This window comes from Oncorhynchus clarkii, chromosome 4, assembly GCF_045791955.1.
Source record: "Oncorhynchus clarkii lewisi isolate Uvic-CL-2024 chromosome 4, UVic_Ocla_1.0, whole genome shotgun sequence".
NCBI lineage: Eukaryota > Metazoa > Chordata > Actinopteri > Salmoniformes > Salmonidae > Oncorhynchus > Oncorhynchus clarkii.
Window position 1 is genome coordinate 90,276,047 of NC_092150.1, and position 23,673 is coordinate 90,299,719.

The 23,673-nt window shown below is 46.7% G+C and overlaps 1 protein-coding gene across 1 annotated transcript in view; it reads left to right on the top strand.

Annotated features, from left to right (window-relative positions):
- The window catches only part of LOC139408079 (low density lipoprotein receptor adapter protein 1-like), a 120,439-nt gene that overhangs the window by 91,257 nt on the left and 5,509 nt on the right, over window positions 1-23,673 (top strand). The window contains exons 5-8 of the mRNA XM_071151894.1: window positions 6-78; window positions 664-747; window positions 1,463-1,584; window positions 4,759-4,793. Of these exons, the coding sequence (XP_071007995.1) occupies window positions 6-78; window positions 664-747; window positions 1,463-1,584; window positions 4,759-4,793 (314 nt within the window). The remainder of the gene's footprint in view (window positions 1-5; window positions 79-663; window positions 748-1,462; window positions 1,585-4,758; window positions 4,794-23,673) is intronic.

The window sequence follows — 23,673 nt, forward strand, 5'->3', positions numbered from 1 at the left end:
GACAGGCCCAGGCTGTGACGCTAACAGTAGCCCAGGCCTTCAAAGTAGCTCTGGACCTGTGGGAGATTGCTCAGGAAGGTGAGTACTAACTCTAACAGTATATCAGGAAGGTGAGTACTAACTCTAACAGTAAATCAGGAAGGTGAGTACTAACTCTAACAGTAAATCAGGAAGGTGAGTACTAACTCTAACAGTAAATCAGGAAGGTGAATACTAACTCTAACAGTAAATCAGGAAGGTGAGTACTAACTCTAACAGTAAATCAGGAAGGTGAGTACTAACTCTAACAGTAAATCAGGAAGGTGAATACTAACTCTAACAGTAAATCAGGAAGGTGAGTACTAACTCTAACAGTAAATCAGGAAGGTGAGTACTAACTCTAACAGTAAATCAGGAAGGTGAGTACTAACTCTAACGGTAAATCAGGAAGGTGAGTACTAACTCTAACGGTAAATCAGGAAGGTGAGTACTAACTCTAACAGTAAATCAGGAAGGTGAGTACTAACTCTAACAGTAAATCAGGAAGGTGAGTATTAACTATTAACAGTAGCTCAGGAAGGTAGATCATTAATGCTGTTAATGCTGTTGATCTAAGTGTGCAGAGATTCTTCCCCTTTAAGGTCAGAGTCTTCTCTTCTCTTTGCTTCTCCTCTCTGTCCTCAGATAAAAGTAAGAAGGCCAGGACGTGCTGCTCATGTTCTGTCAGCGATGGACAGACAGAGATGACAAACACACACTGTGTCTCAGGTAGGTCAACTTCCTGGTACTCTTGCTGTATATGACCTTGACAGCTGTTGTCACTAAAGCCTTTCGCTGCTCAACTCTAGCACGGCAGGGAGTCTGCAGATGTAGACCCCTCCGTAGGACACTTAGCTACTCTCTGCTCCACTCTCCTCTCAGTGCTCATGGCTTCAGGGGAGACAGCTGGAGATTCTGCTAAAGTGGCGCAGTAAAGCCTCGGGGACCTGGTCTGATCACTACGGTTGAAAGTTTCAGGTCATTAAAATTCCACTGCTGTGATGGCCATGTCCCATGGGCTTTCATTGATCTACTCTGTCCTGTGACGCAGGGTCAATGGGAACAACAAAAGATGAGCCTCTTTCTCTCTCTCTCTCTCTCTCTCTCTCTCTCTCTCTCTCTCTCTTTTCCTCTACCTCTCCCCTCCCCTCCCCTCTCTACCTCTCTCTCTATCTCTTTTTCTCTACCTCTCCCCTACCCTCTCTACCTCTCTCTCTCTTTATCTCTACCTCTCCCCTCCCCTCTCTACCTCTCTCTCTCTTTTTCTCTACCTCTCCCCTCCCCTCTCTACCTCTCTCTCGCTCTCTTTTTCTCTACCTCTCCCCTCCCCTCTCTACCTCTCTCTTTTTCTCTACCTCTCCCCTCCCCTCTCTACCTCTCTCTCTCTTTCTCTCATCCAACCTCTCTCCCTTGCTCCTTCCCCCTCTGTCTCTGTCTCTCTCAGACTCAGACAAGCACCAGCCCCTGGAGAAGGAAGAGAAACTGAGACGGCCATTCTTCTCCATGTCGTTCAGCTCGCCCCGCAGCAAACCCACCCGGAAACGACCAATCAAACACGACTCCTGGGTAGGTCGCGACCTTGGGTTCCAGGCCTCTGATTGGTCTATCCAGTCTCATTATCACACCTAATGTGACTCAAACAGTATTTCTTCTCCTCTGAGGATGAACTGGGTCTGTTCCAGGATATTGTTTAGAGATAACGGATGAGAATCTGGGTCTGTTCCAGGATATTGTTTAGAGATAACGAATGATAATGACATGAACCCCATTCTGCGGCGGACTGGGACCAAATATCGGCCATGGCATTTCTAATACACCGGCCCCCAATTAACCAGATAATGATAATTTTGCACAACAAACAGGCCCACTAGGCTTCAAATGTACCAGCCCATCTGGCACATGCCAGAAATGCCAGATGGCCAGTTCGCCCCTGTCCCCATTAGACATGGCCTCGATTATAATAGTGGTGGATAGTCTTCTCTACTACAGGCTTTAAAACTCTGTAGTGCCAGGGGGTTATTTTCGAAGCAGCCATATACTATATACATTATTAAGGTGTAGAGGTCACCCCTAAATACTGGTTTATGGTTCACAAATCCTAAACTTAACAACAAGTTATGATAGCTGACCCTGGATCAGTGATTAGTTGAATGTTCTACTCCAAACACAAGAGCGGGTACTTGTTATGCAGCTGTGTTGACATATACTGGCCACTAGGTGGCAGAGTTTCCCTTTGAATGTTAAATACTCCACATCATCCGATACGTGTCCTCACTGGGAGACTAGATCAACCACATCTCATCAACTAGTCTGTCAACTACATTATAAAGTCTCTCTCTCTCTCAATTCAATTTAAAGGGTTTTTTATTGGCATGGGAAACATATGTTTACATTGACAAAGCAAGTGAAATATGTCATATTATCTATGTTTATATACAGTGTTGTAACGATGCTCACTGAGTCTGTACATAGTCAAAGCTTTCCTTAAGTTTGGGTCAGTCGCAGTGGTCAGGTATTCTGCCACTGTGTACTCTCTGTTTAGGGCCAAATAGCATTCTAGTTTGCTCTGTTTTTTTGTTAATTCTTTCCAATGTGTCAAGTAATTATCTTTGTGTTTTCTCATGATTTGGTTGGGTCGCTCTCTGTCTTTCCCTCTCGCTTCACTCTCTTTCTCTCTATTTACTGAATATTCTTTATTAAAAGTCTCCCAAAAGATGTATCTGAAATGTGTCTCCTTTACTATTCTAAATTTGACCGTACGTCACAAACCAATATTATTAACAAACAAATATTGATTTAAAATGTTGATATACACTGAGTGTATCAAATGTTAGGAACACCCCCCCCCCCCCCCCCTTGCCCTCAGAACAACGTCAATTTTGTACACTCAGTGGAGATTGAAAACAGTGTAGAGATGAAATACTGCTCTGCAGCTCTTGGTAATTCACTTAAAACCTCTTAAGGATCCAACCTTTTAAAAAAACAACATTTTAGTCTAAAATGACATACCCAAATCTAACTGCCTGTAGCTCAGGACCTGAAGCAAGGATATGCATATTCTTGACCGTTTGCATGTTCTTGGTACCATTTGAAAGGAAACACTTTGAAGTTTGTAGTGATGTGAAATGAATGTGGGAGAATATAACATATTAGATCTGGTAAAAGATAATACAAAGAAAAAAACAACATTTTTTTTTGTACCCTCATCTTTGAAATGGAAGAGAAAGGCCATAATGTATTATTCCAGCCCAGGTGCAATTTAGATTTGGGCCACTAGATGGCAGGAGTGTATGTGCAAAGTTTTAGACTGATCCAATGAACCATTTCGTATCGGTTCAAAATGTTGTATCAAGACTGCCCAAATGTGCCTAATTGGTTTATTAATACATTTTCAAGTTCATAACTGTGCACTCTCCTCAAACAATCGCATGGTATTCTTTCACTGTAACAGTTACTGTAAATTGGACAGTCCAGTTAGATTAACACGAATTGAAGCTTTCTGTCAATATCAGATATGTCTACATCCTGGGAAATGTTCATGTTACTTACAACCTCATGCTAATCACATTAGCCTACATTAGCTTAACTGTCCCGTGGGGTGGGGACACCGATTTAATTTAATTAAATAAAAACATCACTGCGCTATTTGATTGATTGAAGCTATGTGGGTGAAGCTATTTCATAATATGGTGCACTGAGGAGGTGTATAGAATTGATACTGGTAACGCTTTTTCTTTGTTATAAATGTTACCGTTTGTAGGTTATATTGGCCTGTACGTTGATGTGTACAGTGTCATGTGGGGGTTGTCTTGGTAGTGCTTCTACTCACAGAATGTGGAGGTCATGTTGCGATTTGAAGGTTATCTTCGATGCACATTGATGCATACAGTACATTTTGTCTCGTGGGGTTGTATTGATACTGTACTACAGTACATTTTGTCTCTTGGGATTATACTGTACTACAGTACATTTTGTCTCATGGGGTTGTATTGATACTGTACTACAGTACATTTTGTCTCTTGGGGTTATACTGTACTACAGTACATTTTGTCTCATGGGGTTATATTGATACTGTACTATAGTACATTTTGTCTCATGGGGTTATATTGATACATACTACAGTAAATGTTGTCTCATGGGGTTATATTGATACTGTACTACAGTACATTTTGTCTCATGGGGTTGTATTGATACTGTACTACAGTACATTTTGTCTCATGGGGTTGTATTGATACTGTACTACAGTACATTTTGTCTCATGGGGTTGTATTGATACTGTACTACAGTACATTTCGTCTCATGGGGTTGTATTGATACTGTACTACAGTACATTTTGTCTCATGGGGTTATATTGATACTGTACTACAGTACATTTTGTCTCATGGGGTTGTATTGATACTGTACTATAGTACATTTTGTCTCATGGGGTTATATTGATACATACTACAGTAAATGTTGTCTCATGGGGTTGTATTGATACTGTACTACAGTACATTTTGTCTCATGGGGTTGTATTGATACTGTACTACAGTACATTTTGTCTCATGGGGTTGTATTGATACTGTACTACAGTACATTTTGTCTCGTGGGGTTATATTGATACATGCTACAGTACATTTTGTCTCATGGGGTTATATTGATACTGTACTACAGTACATTTTGTCTCATGGGGTTGTATTGATACTGTACTACAGTACATTTTGTCTCATGGGGTTGTATTCGTTCTCTTTTTATTCACAGGACGTGGAGGACGGCCTCGATGATGCGTTCTCAAGGTAATATTTAAATTGTTTTACATTCTGTTGTTTGTCAAATACTGTAAATATCATTTATTTACATGTTTTTTAAGCCCCAACCTGAGACTGTATGAAAAAAATACGTTTCTGGGTTGAAATTTCCAGATAACTTTCCCCGCAAATCAAGGTCACATCTATCCACTAATATCCACTAATAGTTTAATAAAGTAACTGTTGGTAAAGTAGAGTAAAATAAAAAATACATGTAGTGGTGTATGGACTGACTTGAGATCAGCTGTAGTGGTGTACGGACTGACTTGAGATCAGTTGTAGTGGTGTATGGACTGACTTGAGATCAGTTGTAGTGGTGTATGGACTGACTTGAGATCAGTTGTAGTGGTGTATGGACTGACTTGAGATCAGTTGTAGTGGTGTATGGACTGACTTGAGATCAGTTGTAGTGGTGTACGGACTGACTTGAGATCAGTTGTAGTGGTGTATGGACTGACTTGAGATCAGTTGTACATGTAATGGTATATGGACTGACTTCTGATCAGTTGTAGTGGTGTACGGACTGACTTGAGATCAGCTGTAATGGTGTATGGACTGACTTGAGATCAGTTGTAGTGGTGTACGGACTGACTTGAGATCAGTTGTAGTGGTGTACGGACTGACTTGAGATCAGTTGTAGTGGTGTACGGACTGACTTGAGATCAGCTGTAATGGTGTATGGACTGACTTGAGATCAGCTGTAGTGGTGTATGGACTGACTTGAGATCAGTTGTAGTGGTGTACGGACTGACTTGAGATCAGCTGTAGTGGTGTATGGACTGACTTGAGATCAGTTGTAGTGGTGTACGGACTGACTTGAGATCAGCTGTAGTGGTGTACGGACTGACTTGAGATCAGTTGTAGTGGTGTACGGACTGACTTGAGATCAGCTGTAATGGTGTATGGACTGACTTGAGATCAGCTGTAGTGGTGTATGGACTGACTTGAGATCAGTTGTAGTGGTGTACGGACTGACTTGAGATCAGTTGTAGTGGTGTACGGACTGATTTGAGATCAGTTGTATCGGCAATTAAGGAAATTAAACTAAATGTAGCCAGCCAGGCTATATTTCCCTGGCTCTCTCTACATCTACATCTTTTGGTGCAGCAGGGTAGTCTAGTGGTTAGAGTGTTGGACTAGTAACCAGAAGGTTGCAAGATCAAATCCCGAGCTGACAAGGTACAAATCTGTTGTTCTGCCCCTGAACAGGCAGTTAACCCACTGTTCCTAGGCCGTCATTGAAAGTAAGAATTTGTTCTTAACTGACTTGCCTAGTTAAATAAAGGTAATATATATATAAAAATGTTTTGCTACCTCAGCTGCAATAGGCAACACTAAAACAATCTTTAGGCTGGTTTACAAAATATATTATTATACAATGCTACCTTTTTTCTAAACATCCAAATTCACTTTCAAATGATACATTCAGAACAAAACATGTCTTTCAACTCTAACCCAGTTTTGTATCCAACATGTCGTGGGGAGGGTAGCCACCCCATAACAACAACCTAGTGCTGTATCCAACATGTCCTGGGGAGGGTAGCCACCCCATAACAACAACCTAGTGCTGTATCCAACATGTCCTGGGGAGGGTAGCCACCCCATAACAACAACCCAGTACTGTATCCAACATGTCCTGGGGAGGGTAGCCACCCCATAACAACAACCCAGTACTGTATCCAACATGTCCTGGGGAGGGTAGCCACCCATAACAACAACCTAGTGCTGTATCCAACATGTCCTGGGGAGGGTAGCCACCCCATAACAACAACCTAGTGCTGTATCCAACATGTCCTGGGGAGGGTAGCCACCCCATAACAACAACCCAGTACTGTATCCAACATGTCCTGGGGAGGGTAGCCACCCCATAACAACAACCTAGTGCTGTATCCAACATGTCCTGGGGAGGGTAGCCACCCCATAACAACAACCCAGTACTGTATCCAACATGTCCTGGGGAGGGTAGCCACCCCATAACAACAACCTAGTGCTGTATCCAACATGTCCTGGGGAGGGTAGCCACCCCATAACAACAACCCAGTACTGTATCCAACATGTCCTGGGGAGGGTAGCCACCCCATAACAACAACCCAGTACTGTATCCAACATGTCCTGGGGAGGGTAGCCACCCCGTAACAACAACCCAGTACTGTATCCACCATGTCCTGGGGAGGGTAGCCACCCCATAACAACAACCTAGTGCTGTATCCAACATGTCCTGGGGAGGGTAGCCACCCCATAACAACAACCCAGTACTGTATCCAACATGTCCTGGGGAGGGTAGCCACCCCATAACAACAACCCAGTACTGTATCCAACATGTCCTGGGGAGGGTAGCCACGTTATAACAACAACCTAGTACTGTATCCAACATGTCCTGGGGAGGGTAGCCACCCCATAACAACAACCTAGTGCTGTATCCAACATGTCCTGGGGAGGGTAGCCACCCCATAACAACAACCCAGTACTGTATCCAACATGTCCTGGGGAGGGTAGCCACCCCATAACAACAACCTAGTGCTGTGTCCAACATGTCCTGGGGAGGGTAGCCACCCCATAACAACAACCCAGTACTGTATCCAACATGTCCTGGGGAGGGTAGCCACCCCATAACAACAACCTAGTACTGTATCCAACATGTCCTGGGGAGGGTAGCCACCCCATAACAACAACCCAGTACTGTATCCAACATGTCCTGGGGAGGGTAGCCACCCCATAACAACAACCTAGTGCTGTATCCAACATGTCCTGGGGAGGGTAGCCACCCCATAACAACAACCTAGTGCTGTATCCAACATGTCCTGGGGAGGGTAGCCACCCCATAACAACAACCTAGTGCTGTATCCAACATGTCCTGGGGAGGGTAGCCACCCCATAACAACAACCCAGTACTGTATCCAACATGTCCTGGGGAGGGTAGCCACCCCATAACAACAACCCAGTACTGTATCCAACATGTCCTGGGGAGGGTAGCCACCCCATAACAACAACCCAGTACTGTATCCAACATGTCCTGGGGAGGGTAGCCACCCCATAACAACAACCTAGTGCTGTATCCAACATGTCCTGGGGAGGGTAGCCACCCCATAACAACAACCCAGTACTGTATCCAACATGTCCTGGGGAGGGTAGCCACCCCATAACAACAACCCAGTACTGTATCCAACATGTCCTGGGGAGGGTAGCCACCCCATAACAACAACCCAGTACTGTATCCAACATGTCCTGGGGAGGGTAGCCACCCCATAACAACAACCTAGTGCTGTGTCCAACATGTCCTGGGGAGGGTAGCCACCCCATAACAACAACCCAGTACTGTATCCAACATGTCCTGGGGAGGGTAGCCACCCCATAACAACAACCCAGTACTGTATCCAACATGTCCTGGGGAGGGTAGCCACCCCATAACAACAACCTAGTGCTGTATCCAACATGTCCTGGGGAGGGTAGCCACCCCATAACAACAACCCAGTACTGTATCCAACATGTCCTGGGGAGGGTAGCCACCCCATAACAACAACCTAGTGCTGTATCCAACATGTCCTGGGGAGGGTAGCCACCCCATAACAACAACCTAGTGCTGTATCCAACATGTCGTGGGGAGGGTAGCCACCCCATAACAACAACCCAGTACTGTATCCAACATGTCCTGGGGAGGGTAGCCACCCCATAACAACAACCCAGTACTGTATCCAACATGTCCTGGGGAGGGTAGCCACCCCATAACAACAACCCAGTACTGTATCCAACATGTCCTGGGGAGGGTAGCCACCCATAACAACAACCTAGTGCTGTATCCAACATGTCCTGGGGAGGGTAGCCACCCCATAACAACAACCTAGTGCTGTATCCAACATGTCCTGGGGAGGGTAGCCACCCCATAACAACAACCCAGTACTGTATCCAACATGTCCTGGGGAGGGTAGCCACCCCATAACAACAACCTAGTGCTGTATCCAACATGTCCTGGGGAGGGTAGCCACCCCATAACAACAACCCAGTACTGTATCCAACATGTCCTGGGGAGGGTAGCCACCCCATAACAACAACCTAGTGCTGTATCCAACATGTCCTGGGGAGGGTAGCCACCCCATAACAACAACCCAGTACTGTATCCAACATGTCCTGGGGAGGGTAGCCACCCCATAACAACAACCCAGTACTGTATCCAACATGTCCTGGGGAGGGTAGCCACCCCATAACAACAACCCAGTACTGTATCCACCATGTCCTGGGGAGGGTAGCCACCCCATAACAACAACCTAGTGCTGTATCCAACATGTCCTGGGGAGGGTAGCCACCCCATAACAACAACCCAGTACTGTATCCAACATGTCATGGGGAGGGTAGCCACCCCATAACAACAACCCAGTACTGTATCCAACATGTCCTGGGGAGGGTAGCCACGTTATAACAACAACCTAGTACTGTATCCAACATGTCCTGGGGAGGGTAGCCACCCCATAACAACAACCTAGTGCTGTATCCAACATGTCCTGGGGAGGGTAGCCACCCCATAACAACAACCCAGTACTGTATCCAACATGTCCTGGGGAGGGTAGCCGCCCCATAACAACAACCTAGTGCTGTGTCCAACATGTCCTGGGGAGGGTAGCCACCCCATAACAACAACCCAGTACTGTATCCAACATGTCCTGGGGAGGGTAGCCACCCCATAACAACAACCTAGTACTGTATCCAACATGTCCTGGGGAGGGTAGCCACCCCATAACAACAACCCAGTACTGTATCCAACATGTCCTGGGGAGGGTAGCCACCCCATAACAACAACCTAGTGCTGTATCCAACATGTCCTGGGGAGGGTAGCCACCCCATAACAACAACCCAGTACTGTATCCAACATGTCCTGGGGAGGGTAGCCACCCCATAACAACAACCCAGTACTGTATCCAACATGTCCTGGGGAGGGTAGCCACGTTATAACAACAACCTAGTACTGTATCCAACATGTCCTGGGGAGGGTAGCCACCCCATAACAACAACCTAGTGCTGTATCCAACATGTCCTGGGGAGGGTAGCCACCCCATAACAACAACCCAGTACTGTATCCAACATGTCCTGGGGAGGGTAGCCACCCCATAACAACAACCTAGTGCTGTGTCCAACATGTCCTGGGGAGGGTAGCCACCCCATAACAACAACCCAGTACTGTATCCAACATGTCCTGGGGAGGGTAGCCACCCCATAACAACAACCTAGTACTGTATCCAACATGTCCTGAGGAGGGTAGCCACCCCATAACAACAACCCAGTACTGTATCCAACATGTCCTGGGGAGGGTAGCCACCCCATAACAACAACCTAGTGCTGTATCCAACATGTCCTGGGGAGGGTAGCCACCCCATAACAACAACCTAGTGCTGTATCCAACATGTCCTGGGGAGGGTAGCCACCCCATAACAACAACCTAGTCCTGTATCCAACATGTCCTGGGGAGGGTAGCCACCCCATAACAACAACCCAGTACTGTATCCAACATGTCCTGGGGAGGGTAGCCACCCCATAACAACAACCTAGTGCTGTATCCAACATGTCCTGGGGAGGGTAGCCACCCCATAACAACAACCCAGTACTGTATCCAACATGTCCTGGGGAGGGTAGCCACCCCATAACAACAACCCAGTACTGTATCCAACATGTCCTGGGGAGGGTAGCCACCCCATAACAACAACCCAGTACTGTATCCAACATGTCCTGGGGAGGGTAGTATCCACCCCATAACAACAACCCAGTACTGTATCCAACATGTCCTGGGGAGGGTAGCCACCCCATAACAACAACCCAGTACTGTATCCAACATGTCCTGGGGAGGGTAGCCACCCCATAACAACAACCCAGTACTGTATCCAACATGTCCTGGGGAGGGTAGCCACCCCATAACAACAACCTAGTGCTGTATCCAACATGTCCTGGGGAGGGTAGCCACCCCATAACAACAACCCAGTACTGTATCCAACATGTCCTGGGGAGGGTAGCCACCCCATAACAACAACCTAGTGCTGTATCCAACATGTCCTGGGGAGGGTAGCCACCCCATAACAACAACCTAGTGCTGTATCCAACATGTCCTGGGGAGGGTAGCCACCCCATAACAACAACCCAGTACTGTATCCAACATGTCCTGGGGAGGGTAGCCACCCCATAACAACAACCTAGTGCTGTATCCAACATGTCCTGGGGAGGGTAGCCACCCCATAACAACAACCCAGTACTGTATCCAACATGTCCTGGGGAGGGTAGCCACCCCATAACAACAACCCAGTTTTGTATCCAACATGTCCTGGGGAGGGTAGCCACCCCATAACAACAACCCAGTACTGTATACCAACATGTCCTGGGGAGGGTAGCCACCCCATAACAACAACCTAGTGCTGTATCCAACATGTCCTGGGGAGGGTAGCCACCCCATAACAACAACCCAGTACTGTATCCAACATGTCCTGGGGAGGGTAGCCACCCCATAACAACAACCTAGTGCTGTATCCAACATGTCCTGGGGAGGGTAGCCACCCCATAACAACAACCCAGTACTGTATCCAACATGTCCTGGGGAGGGTAGCCACCCCATAACAACAACCCAGTACTGTATCCAACATGTCCTGGGGAGGGTAGCCACCCCATAACAACAACCTAGTGCTGTATCCAACATGTCCTGGGGAGGGTAGCCACCCCATAACAACAACCTAGTGCTGTATCCAACATGTCCTGGGGAGGGTAGCCACCCCATAACAACAACCCAGTACTGTATCCAACATGTCCTGGGGAGGGTAGCCACCCCATAACAACAACCCAGTACTGTATCCAACATGTCCTGGGGAGGGTAGCCACCCCATAACAACAACCCAGTACTGTATCCAACATGTCCTGGGGAGGGTAGCCACCCCATAACAACAACCTAGTGCTGTATCCAACATGTCCTGGGGAGGGTAGCCACCCCATAACAACAACCCAGTACTGTATCCAACATGTCCTGGGGAGGGTAGCCACCCCATAACAACAACCTAGTGCTGTATCCAACATGTCCTGGGGAGGGTAGCCACCCCATAACAACAACCCAGTACTGTATCCAACATGTCCTGGGGAGGGTAGCCACCCCATAACAACAACCCAGTACTGTATCCAACATGTCCTGGGGAGGGTAGCCACCCCATAACAACAACCCAGTACTGTATCCAACATGTCCTGGGGAGGGTAGCCACCCCATAACAACAACCCAGTACTGTATCCAACATGTCCTGGGGAGGGTAGCCACCCCATAACAACAACCCAGTACTGTATCCAACATGTCCTGGGGAGGGTAGCCACCCCATAACAACAACCCAGTACTGTATCCAACATGTCCTGGGGAGGGTAGCCACCCCATAACAACAACCTAGTGCTGTATCCAACATGTCCTGGGGAGGGTAGCCACCCCATAACAACAACCCAGTACTGTATCCAACATGTCCTGGGGAGGGTAGCCACCCCATAACAACAACCTAGTGCTGTATCCAACATGTCCTGGGGAGGGTAGCCACCCCATAACAACAACCTAGTGCTGTATCCAACATGTCCTGGGGAGGGTAGCCACCCCATAACAACAACCCAGTACTGTATCCAACATGTCCTGGGGAGGGTAGCCACCCCATAACAACAACCTAGTGCTGTATCCAACATGTCCTGGGGAGGGTAGCCACCCCATAACAACAACCCAGTACTGTATCCAACATGTCCTGGGGAGGGTAGCCACCCCATAACAACAACCCAGTTTTGTATCCAACATGTCCTGGGGAGGGTAGCCACCCCATAACAACAACCCAGTTTTGTATACAACATGTCCTGGGGAGGGTAGCCACCCCATAACAACAACCCAGTACTGTATCCAACATGTCCTGGGGAGGGTAGCCACCCCATAACAACAACCCAGTACTGTATCCAACATGTCCTGGGGAGGGTAGCCACCCCATAACAACAACCTAGTGCTGTATCCAACATGTCCTGGGGAGGGTAGCCACCCCATAACAACAACCCAGTACTGTATCCAACATGTCCTGGGGAGGGTAGCCACCCCATAACAACAACCCAGTACTGTATCCAACATGTCCTGGGGAGGGTAGCCACCCCATAACAACAACCTAGTGCTGTATCCAACATGTCCTGGGGAGGGTAGCCACCCCATAACAACAACCTAGTGCTGTATCCAACATGTCCTGGGGAGGGTAGCCACCCCATAACAACAACCCAGTACTGTATCCAACATGTCCTGGGGAGGGTAGCCACCCCATAACAACAACCCAGTACTGTATCCAACATGTCCTGGGGAGGGTAGCCACCCCATAACAACAACCCAGTACTGTATCCAACATGTCCTGGGGAGGGTAGCCACCCCATAACAACAACCTAGTGCTGTATCCAACATGTCCTGGGGAGGGTAGCCACCCCATAACAACAACCTAGTGCTGTATCCAACATGTCCTGGGGAGGGTAGCCACCCCATAACAACAACCCAGTACTGTATCCAACATGTCCTGGGGAGGGTAGCCACCCCATAACAACAACCCAGTACTGTATCCAACATGTCCTGGGGAGGGTAGCCACCCCATAACAACAACCTAGTGCTGTATCCAACATGTCCTGGGGAGGGTAGCCACCCCATAACAACAACCCAGTACTGTATCCAACATGTCCTGGGGAGGGTAGCCACCCCATAACAACAACCCAGTACTGTATCCAACATGTCCTGGGGAGGGTAGCCACCCCATAACAACAACCCAGTACTGTATCCAACATGTCCTGGGGAGGGTAGCCACCCCATAACAACAACCCAGTACTGTATCCAACATGTCCTGGGGAGGGTAGCCACCCCATAACAACAACCCAGTACTGTATCCAACATGTCCTGGGGAGGGTAGCCACCCCATAACAACAACCTAGTGCTGTATCCAACATGTCCTGGGGAGGGTAGCCACGTTATAACAACAACCTAGTGCTGTATCCAACATGTCCTGGGGAGGGTAGCCACCCCATAACAACAACCCAGTACTGTATCCAACATGTCCTGGGGAGGGTAGCCACCCCATAACAACAACCCAGTACTGTATCCAACATGTCCTGGGGAGGGTAGCCACGTTATAACAACAACCTAGTGCTGTATCCAACATGTCCTGGGGAGGGTAGCCACCCCATAACAACAACCCAGTACTGTATCCAACATGTCCTGAGGAGGGTAGCCACCCCATAACAACAACCTAGTGCTGTATCCAACATGTCCTGGGGAGGGTAGCCACCCCATAACAACAACCTAGTGCTGTATCCAACATGTCCTGGGGAGGGTAGCCACCCCATAACAACAACCCAGTACTGTATCCAACATGTCCTGGGGAGGGTAGCCACCCCATAACAACAACCCAGTACTGTATCCAACATGTCCTGGGGAGGGTAGCCACCCCATAACAACAACCCAGTACTGTATCCAACATGTCCTGGGGAGGGTAGCCACCCCATAACAACAACCTAGTGCTGTATCCAACATGTCCTGGGGAGGGTAGCCACCCCATAACAACAACCTAGTGCTGTATCCAACATGTCCTGGGGAGGGTAGCCACCCCATAACAACAACCCAGTACTGTATCCAACATGTCCTGGGGAGGGTAGCCACCCCATAACAACAACCCAGTACTGTATCCAACATGTCCTGGGGAGGGTAGCCACCCCATAACAACAACCTAGTGCTGTATCCAACATGTCCTGGGGAGGGTAGCCACCCCATAACAACAACCCAGTACTGTATCCAACATGTCCTGGGGAGGGTAGCCACCCCATAACAACAACCCAGTACTGTATCCAACATGTCCTGGGGAGGGTAGCCACCCCATAACAACAACCTAGTGCTGTATCCAACATGTCCTGGGGAGGGTAGCCACCCCATAACAACAACCCAGTACTGTATCCAACATGTCCTGGGGAGGGTAGCCACCCCATAACAACAACCCAGTACTGTATCCAACATGTCCTGGGGAGGGTAGCCACCCCATAACAACAACCCAGTACTGTATCCAACATGTCCTGGGGAGGGTAGCCACCCCATAACAACAACCCAGTACTGTATCCAACATGTCCTGGGGAGGGTAGCCACCCCATAACAACAACCTAGTGCTGTATCCAACATGTCCTGGGGAGGGTAGCCACGTTATAACAACAACCTAGTGCTGTATCCAACATGTCCTGGGGAGGGTAGCCACCCCATAACAACAACCCAGTACTGTATCCAACATGTCCTGGGGAGGGTAGCCACCCCATAACAACAACCCAGTACTGTATCCAACATGTCCTGGGGAGGGTAGCCACGTTATAACAACAACCTAGTGCTGTATCCAACATGTCCTGGGGAGGGTAGCCACCCCATAACAACAACCCAGTACTGTATCCAACATGTCCTGGGGAGGGTAGCCACCCCATAACAACAACCTAGTGCTGTATCCAACATGTCCTGGGGAGGGTAGCCACCCCATAACAACAACCTAGTGCTGTATCCAACATGTCCTGGGGAGGGTAGCCACCCCATAACAACAACCCAGTTTTGTATCCAACATGTCCTGGGGAGGGTAGCCACCCCATAACAACAACCTAGTGCTGTATCCAACATGTCCTGGGGAGGGTAGCCACCCCATAACAACAACCTAGTGCTGTATCCAACATGTCCTGGGGAGACTGTTTAGATAAAACAAAAGTTGCCACATTGATTATTGCGATCCTAAATGAATATACTTGTTTTTTATAAGAACAACACATGTGGATAATTGTTTAAATTTAACTGGCCTTTTATTATCTTCCAAAGACAGCAAAAAAACATTACCCCAACAGGGTCACCTGGTAAGACTGACCTGGCAACAACGTAGCCTGGCAACAACGTAGCCTGGCAACAACGTAGCCTGGCAACAACGTAGCCTGGTAACAACGTAGCCTGGCAACAACGTAGCCTGAAGTGAGGGTTGTAGGGTGTACCTCCTTCGTGGGAGGAACCAGAGGAGCCTGGGGTGGTGGAATATTGAGTACAATCATTATCATTTATGTCTCCATAAAACACCTATATGCTTTAATATTAATTGCAAGCTGTTTTTTTTTTGCTACACTCACAAAATCCAACTCTCTCAGGAAATCAAACCACACAGACATGAAGCCGTATCCTACCTTTTGATGTCCAGCTGAGAGTGAATGATGTTTCCCATGACAGAGGTGTTGTTCAGGTCTTTGACCATGTCCTTAGCCCCACTGGTGCTGATGAAAAACTCCTCCACCTTTCCAAACATGATGCACATCTTGGCCAGGAAGGGCTACTTGATGTTGTCATTGAGGTGCCCAAAGATCACCTCCTTGAGGGGTGACCTTGTAGAACTCATCCAGGGGTTACCTCCTTGAGGGGAAGGGAACTCATCCAGAGATCACCTCCTTGAGGGGATGGGAACTCATTCAGAGGTTACCTCCTTGAGGGGACGGAAACTCATCCAGAGATCACGTCATTTATGGAAATGGGCCCCTTGTAGAACTCATCCAGAGTTCACCTCCTTGAGGGGACGGGAACTCATCCAGAGGAGGGGATTATGAATGAAGCACACACAGACAGCATGCACTAGGCTTCTCATAATGACCTCAACACAGTCACCTTGAGAAACAATACCAACAGATAAATTCCCTGTTCCCAGATCTGTTTGTGCCGTCTTGCCAACTCCTTTAATAATTGTCAAACATGTTTGGCATAACAATGAGTATAGGGTTGGCAAGACAACAGATCTGGGACCAGGCTGGCAGGCACACATTATATGCTTTAAATATCATAGACAACACATCTCTGCAATAACGATTACATTCCAAATCCAAACAGGTTACATCTGAGCTGTAAGCTGATGGCATAGCTGACAGGGACTGGCTGGCTACATACTGCTTGGAGCCTCCGGAGCTCATCATTGGCTGGCTACATACTGCTTGGAGCTTCCGGAGCTCATCATTGGCTGGCTACATACTGCTTGGAGCCCCCTGAGCTCATCATTGGCTGGCTACATACTGCTTGGAGCCCCCTGAGCTCATCATTGGCTGGCTACATACTGCTTGGAGCCTCAGGAGCTCATCATTGGCTGGCTACATACTGCTTGGAGCCTCCGGAGCTCATCATTGGCTGGCTACATACTGCTTGGAGCCTCAGGAGCTCATCATTGGCTGGCTACATACTGCTTGGAGCCTCCGGAGCTCATCATTGGCTGGCTACATACTGCTTGGAGCCCCCTGAGCTCATCATTGGCTGGCTACATACTGCTTGGAGCCTCCGGAGCTCATCATTGGCTGGCTACATACTGCTTGGAGCCTCCGGAGCTCATCATTGGCTGGCTACATACTGCTTGGAGCCTCCGGAGCTCATCATTGGCTGGCTACATACTGCTTGGAGCCCCCTGAGCTCATCATTGGCTGGCTACATACTGCTTGGAGCCTCCGGAGCTCATCATTGGCTGGCTACATACTGCTTGGAGCCTCCGGAGCTCATCATTGGCTGGATACATACTGCTTGGAGCCCCCGGAGCTCATCATTGGCTGGCTACATACTGCTTGGAGCCTCCGGAGCTCATCGTTGGCTGGCTCTGGTAGTCATGCAGTTTACACACCCGAAAATGTCACATTAGGTTGATGCACAATAATCAGGAGTGTACAATCCCAGAAATCCTTGTGTCAGTGCGTAATCAGGAGTGTATGATGCCAGAAATACTTTATAGGAGACAGACAGCATGAGGGGTTGTTAAGGTTAGTGGGGCAGCAGATCTTGTCTTTTATAGGAGACATAAGTCTCTCACAAAACAGCAGATCAGAAGTACTGCTAGAGGCGCTGTCAGAAGTACTGCTAGAGGGGCTTTCAATCAATCACAATGCCTCGTGGGTAATAGAGGCAGGGACGGTTTCTTTCTTTCTGCTTGTTTGTTTTCCTTTTATTTTGGGCCCCCGGATTGATCCAACCAGGCCAGAACCGTTTGTAGAATGATTCCCGAGATGATAGTATAGAAATATAATCGATAGAACCTGACTTGAATTTCTATGATTACAGTATAGATGGGAGTTGGTGTCCAATCTCTATAGTCACACTGAGGTTTGGATGTGGTGTGTGTGTGTGTGTGTGTGTGTGTGTGTGTGTGTGTGTGTGTGTGTGTGTTATTATATCATTTTAATGGATTATGTCTTAAATGCTCATTAAAGTGCGGTAAATGGGTACATTTTCATGTTTAAAAAAAAAAAAAAAGTTCAGAAACAAGCTGTTTACTAGTTTAGCCCCTCAGTGACTGCCAGCTCCGCTTCACAGCTCCGCTTCGCAGCACTTAGGCCGTGGGAACATTGCTCCGATTGTTTTGCCAGCTATTTGCTATGAGGGGGAAATACCTCAATGCAATCGCAAGATTTCATAGCATGGATTATAACAGCACTAAGTAAATAGATATGCTCTGTTCAGTCAGAACTCTGCTGTAGTCTCCATCCCAATGAGTCTCTCGTGCCAGACGGCTTTACTTCCCCACAATGAGAGTAGATCTGTTCTAATCAGGTACAGATGACGCTAAAACAAAAAGCAAATTGTAATTTCAACAGTCAAGGGAGCCTGAGACCTGATAAACCAGACAACTACATCTAACAAGAGTGGAAGGACAGAAGGATAGACTAACTAGAAGGGATAGAGGGAGAGACTAGCTAGATAGGATAGAGGGAGAGACTAGCTAGATAGGATAGAGGGAGAGACTAGCTAGATAGGATAGAGGAAGAGACTAGCTAGATAGGATAGAGGGAGAGACTAGCTAGATAGGATAGGGGAGAGACTAGCTAGATAGGATAGAGGGAGAGACTAGCTAGATAGGATAGAGGGAGAGACTAGCTAGAAGGGATAGACTAGCTAGAAGGGACAGAGCGATACACTAACTAGAACCTTCTCAGATCCGGTAGAAACAAAAAAAATCATGGCCAGTTTCCCCCCGATTTTGTTTATAAGGTTCTACAGTGGGTGACATGTTTGGACTAAAACAGCATAAAACCGGGTCTATCACAACCCATGTTAAAAGGAATTAGCCAGTTACAGAAACATTTAGAAATAGTTTGTTTGATTTTTTTGTGTGTGTGAAATTAACCAGTTAGCGATCTACCTTTTTGAACATCTGCCACGCTAAACACTGGGACACCTCAGGGGTACGTGCTCAGTCCCCTCCTCAACACCAGGACACCTCAGGGGTACGTGCTCAGTCCCCTCCTCAACACCGGGACACCTCAGGGGTGCGTGCTCAGTCCCCTCCTCAACACCGGGACACCTCAGTGCTCAGTCCCCTCCTGTACTCCCTGTTCACTCATGACTGCACGGCAAAGGCACGAGTCCAACACCATCATTAAGTTTGCTGATGACACAAAAATGGTTTGGCCTGATCACCGACAACGATGAGACAGCCTACAGTGAGGAGGTCAGAGACCTGGCCATGTGGTGCAAGGACAACAACCTTTCCCTCAACGTGATCAAGACAAAGGAGATGATTGTGGACTACAGGAAAATGAGGACTGAGCACGCCCCATTCTCATCAACAGGGCTGTAGTGGAGCAGGTTGAGAGCTTCAAGTTCCTTGGGGTCCACATGACTAACAAACTAACATGGTCCAAGCACACCAAGACAGTCGTAAAGAGGGCACAACAAAACCTATTCCCCCTCAGGAGACTGAAAAGATTTGGCATGGGTCCTCAGATCCTCAAAAGAGTTTACAGCTGCACCATCGAGAGCATCCTGACTGGTTGCATCATTGCCTGGTATGCAACTGCTCGGCCTCCGACCACAAGGCACTACAGAGGGTAGTGAGTACGGCCCAGTACATCACCAGGGCCAAGCTTCCTGCCATCCAGGACCTCTATACCAGGCGGTGTCAGAGGAAGGCCGTAAAAATTGTCAAAGACTCCAGCCACCCCAGTCATAGACTGTTTTAACTGCTACCGCACGACAAGCGGTACCGGAGCGCCAAGTCTAGGTTGAAGAGGATTCTAAACAACTTCTACCCCCAAGCCATAAGACTCCTGAAAGTCTAATCAAATGGCTTCCCAGACTATTTGCAGACTACTCTCTGTTATTATCTATGCATAGTCACTTTAATAACTCTACCTACATGTACATATTACCTCAATTACCCCAACACTGGTGCCCCCACACATTGATTCTGTACCGGTACCCCCTGTATATAGCCTCCACATTAACTCTGTACCGGTGCCCCCTGTATATAGCCTCCACATTAACTCTGTACCGGTACCCCCTGTATATAGCCTCCACATTAACTCTGTACCGGTGCCCCCTGTATATAGCCTCCACATTAACTCTGTACCGGTACCCCCTGTATATAGCCTCCACATTGACTCTGTACCGTAATACCCTGTATATAGCCTCCACATTGACTCTGTACCGTAATACCCTGTATATAGCCTCCACATTGACTCTGTACCGTAATACCCTGTATATAGCCTCCACATTGACTCTGTACCGTAATACCCTGTATATAGCCTCCACATTGACTCTGTACCGTAATACCCTGTATATAGCCTCCACATTGACTCTGTACCGTAATACCCTGTATATAGCCTCCACATTGACTCTGTACCGTAATACCCTGTATATAGCCTCCACATTGACCCTGTACCGTAATACCCTGTATATAGCCTCCACATTGACTCTGTACCGTAATAACCTGTATATAGCCTCCACATTGACTCTGTACCGTAATACCCTGTATATAGCCTCCACATTGACCCTGTACCGTAATACCCTGTATATAGCCTCCACATTGACTCTGTACCGTAATACCCTGTATATAGCCTCCACATTGACTCTGTACCGTAATACCCTGTATTTCGCCCCGCTATTGTTATTTACTGCTGCTCTTTAATTATTTGTTATTCTTAAATCTGTAACCTAATAAAATGTGGGAAAAGTAAAGGGGTCTGAGTACTTACCGAAGACACTGTAGTTCTGTCTTGTTGTTTTGTTAACTCCACCCACCTCGTGTCCCAGGTATTCAGCCAATCAGCGGCCGCTGCTGTGTGGTGGGATGTGTGGCTATACAATGGCTGGCTACCCAGGGTTGTATATGTGGACAACGGGACATGAAAGCAGATTTCCAGATACATCGCCGTAGATTGTGTATTGTCGGTGTGAAATGAAATGCAATGTTACACAGTATCCAAAAACAAAGTAGTATTTTAGATGTACTGTAAATTCCCCAGGCATTGTATTGGGTTAACAGTTCATTTTTTTTTTAAAAACATGACACATTAAAAAGGCCGTTTTGACAGAGTTGAAAACGTTGGCTCAGGCTTCTTTAATGCATTATGGAAGTGTGAATAATTCAACCTGACCTAAAATAGGATGTTGTCATATCTTTAAGATTTCAGCTGGCTTGTTCTTCTTCTTCTTTTTTTTTAAATATACCCTAATTTGAGCCCAGGAAGTTACAGGGCTGGAGCCAGACTTTGTGGATTATTTATTGCTAAAAGTGGACACTGCATTTCATCTGTCGGTCTCCGTCTTTGACACTAAGCAGTAACCTATTCACAGACTGAGCACATCTATGTGTGTGTACAAGGCGAGTACATTTCCTCATACTGAGAAGAACATGTCTGTATATGTCACGCGGAGTCTTTTGAACTTTCTCCTTTATAAAAGATCTGTTTCAATGATGAAAACGTTGGTAGTCTGACCTTTGCCCTTTGCCGTTGGGCTTTAAAGCTATCTAGCCCTGACCAGTAGCGTTGCGTGTATAAAATCACCGGGGACGCCAAGTCCCCCTCCCCCGCGCCACAATGCCAAAGTACAAACTATGTGTTGTGATAATGGCGTTGTTTGCTCTATAACCTGTTAGTTCATATACCTTGACACAGTGATATATACTGTAGGCCTAAAGGCTGAGACAATAAGAAGACACAGTGATATATACTGTAGGCCTAAAGGCTGAGACAATAAGAAGACACAGTGATATATACTGTAGGCCTAAAGGCTGAGACAATAAGAAGACACAGTGATATATACTGTAGGCCTAAAGGCTGAGACAATAATAAGACACAGTGATATATACTGTAGGCCTAAAGGCTGAGACAATAAGAAGACACAGTGATATAGAGGCCTAAAGGCTGAGACAATAATAAGACACAGTGATATATATATATACTGTAGACCTAAAGGCTGAGACAATAAGAAGACACAGTGATATATACTGTAGGCCTAAAGGCTGAGACAATAAGAAGACACAGTGATATATACTGTAGGACTAAAGGCAGAGACAATAAGAAGACACAGTGATATAGAGGCCTAAAGGCTGAGACAATAAGAAGACACAGTGATATATACTGTAGGCCTAAAGGCAGAGACAATAAGAAGACACAGTGATATAGAGGACTAAAGGCTGAGACAATAAGAAGACACAGTGATATATACTGTAGACCTAAAGGCAGAGACAATAAGAAGACACAGTGATATATACTGTAGGACTAAAGGCTGAGACAATAAGAAGACACAGTGATATATACTGTAGGACTAAAGGCTGAGACAATAAGAAGACACAGTGATATAGAGGCCTAAAGGCTGAGACAATAAGAAGACACAGTGATATATACTGTAGGCCTAAAGGCTGAGACAATAAGAAGACACAGTGATATATACTGTAGACCTAAAGGCTGAGACAATAAGAAGACACAGTGATATAGAGGCCTAAAGGCTGAGACAATAAGAAGACACAGTGATATATACTGTAGGCCTAAAGGCTGAGACAATAAGAAGACACAGTGATATATACTGTAGGCCTAAAGGCTGAGACAATAAGAAGACACAGTGATATATACTGTAGGCCTAAAGGCTGAGACAATAAGAAGACACAGTGATATATACTGTAGGCCTAAAGGCTGAGACAATAAGAAGACACAGTGATATAGAGGCCTAAAGGCTGAGACAATAAGAAAACACAGTGATATGTAGACCTAAAGGCTGAGACAATAAGAAGACACAGTGGCAGAATAAATCCAATCACAACTTTGTTTCAACACAAAACCGGAGAGCAACATCGATGCAGTGAAGTCCCCAAAGCATATTGCACGAAACAGACCTACATGACCTACAGCCTGGGTCAAACAGGTTAATGTTTCCTACATTTTCCCACTACTAAACTATTGATTTAGAACCACAGAGAGTTACCTCAAGTCGCAGAGAAAACAGGTGCTGCCTCCACTATTCCAGCAACATTTCAACTTCAACATTTCAACATCATCTTTTCAGTTTTGCTTAGTCTAATACGATGACAAATAAAAGATACCAAAAACAATTTAGTCCAATCAACGTAGACTAAGTATGATGTAGATGTCCATGGTTCTGATTTGTGTGTGTGTGTGTGTGTGTTTAACATATTGAACTTTCATCCCCTCAGGCCAGGGGCGTGATGTATTCATTTATGTTTGCATCAAAATCAACTATTATAATCATTGGCCATTGCAGAGAATTAAGTAAAACCACAAGTCCAAGCTAATTTAGGAAAGGGACAGTTTCAGCTAGCTAGCCACCGGACGACAACGATACAACAGTTAAAGTTTTTTGTCAATGACGATTGGCTTCTCAACCTGGTGTCAGAGCTTCTGATGTGATGTGATGTGATGGGTGTGAAGCCAAATCCAAACTGGCTTCCCTTTACACTTTTTATTTTGTGTGTGCGCCAGAACCATTCACAGCTGAGCTCACTCAGTTTAGCTCAATGCTGATTGGCTGTTATTTTATACTTATTTTCATCAAGGGAAGCCAAAAGCTCGCTGGCTTCCCCTACATTCAATACTACGGCGGCAA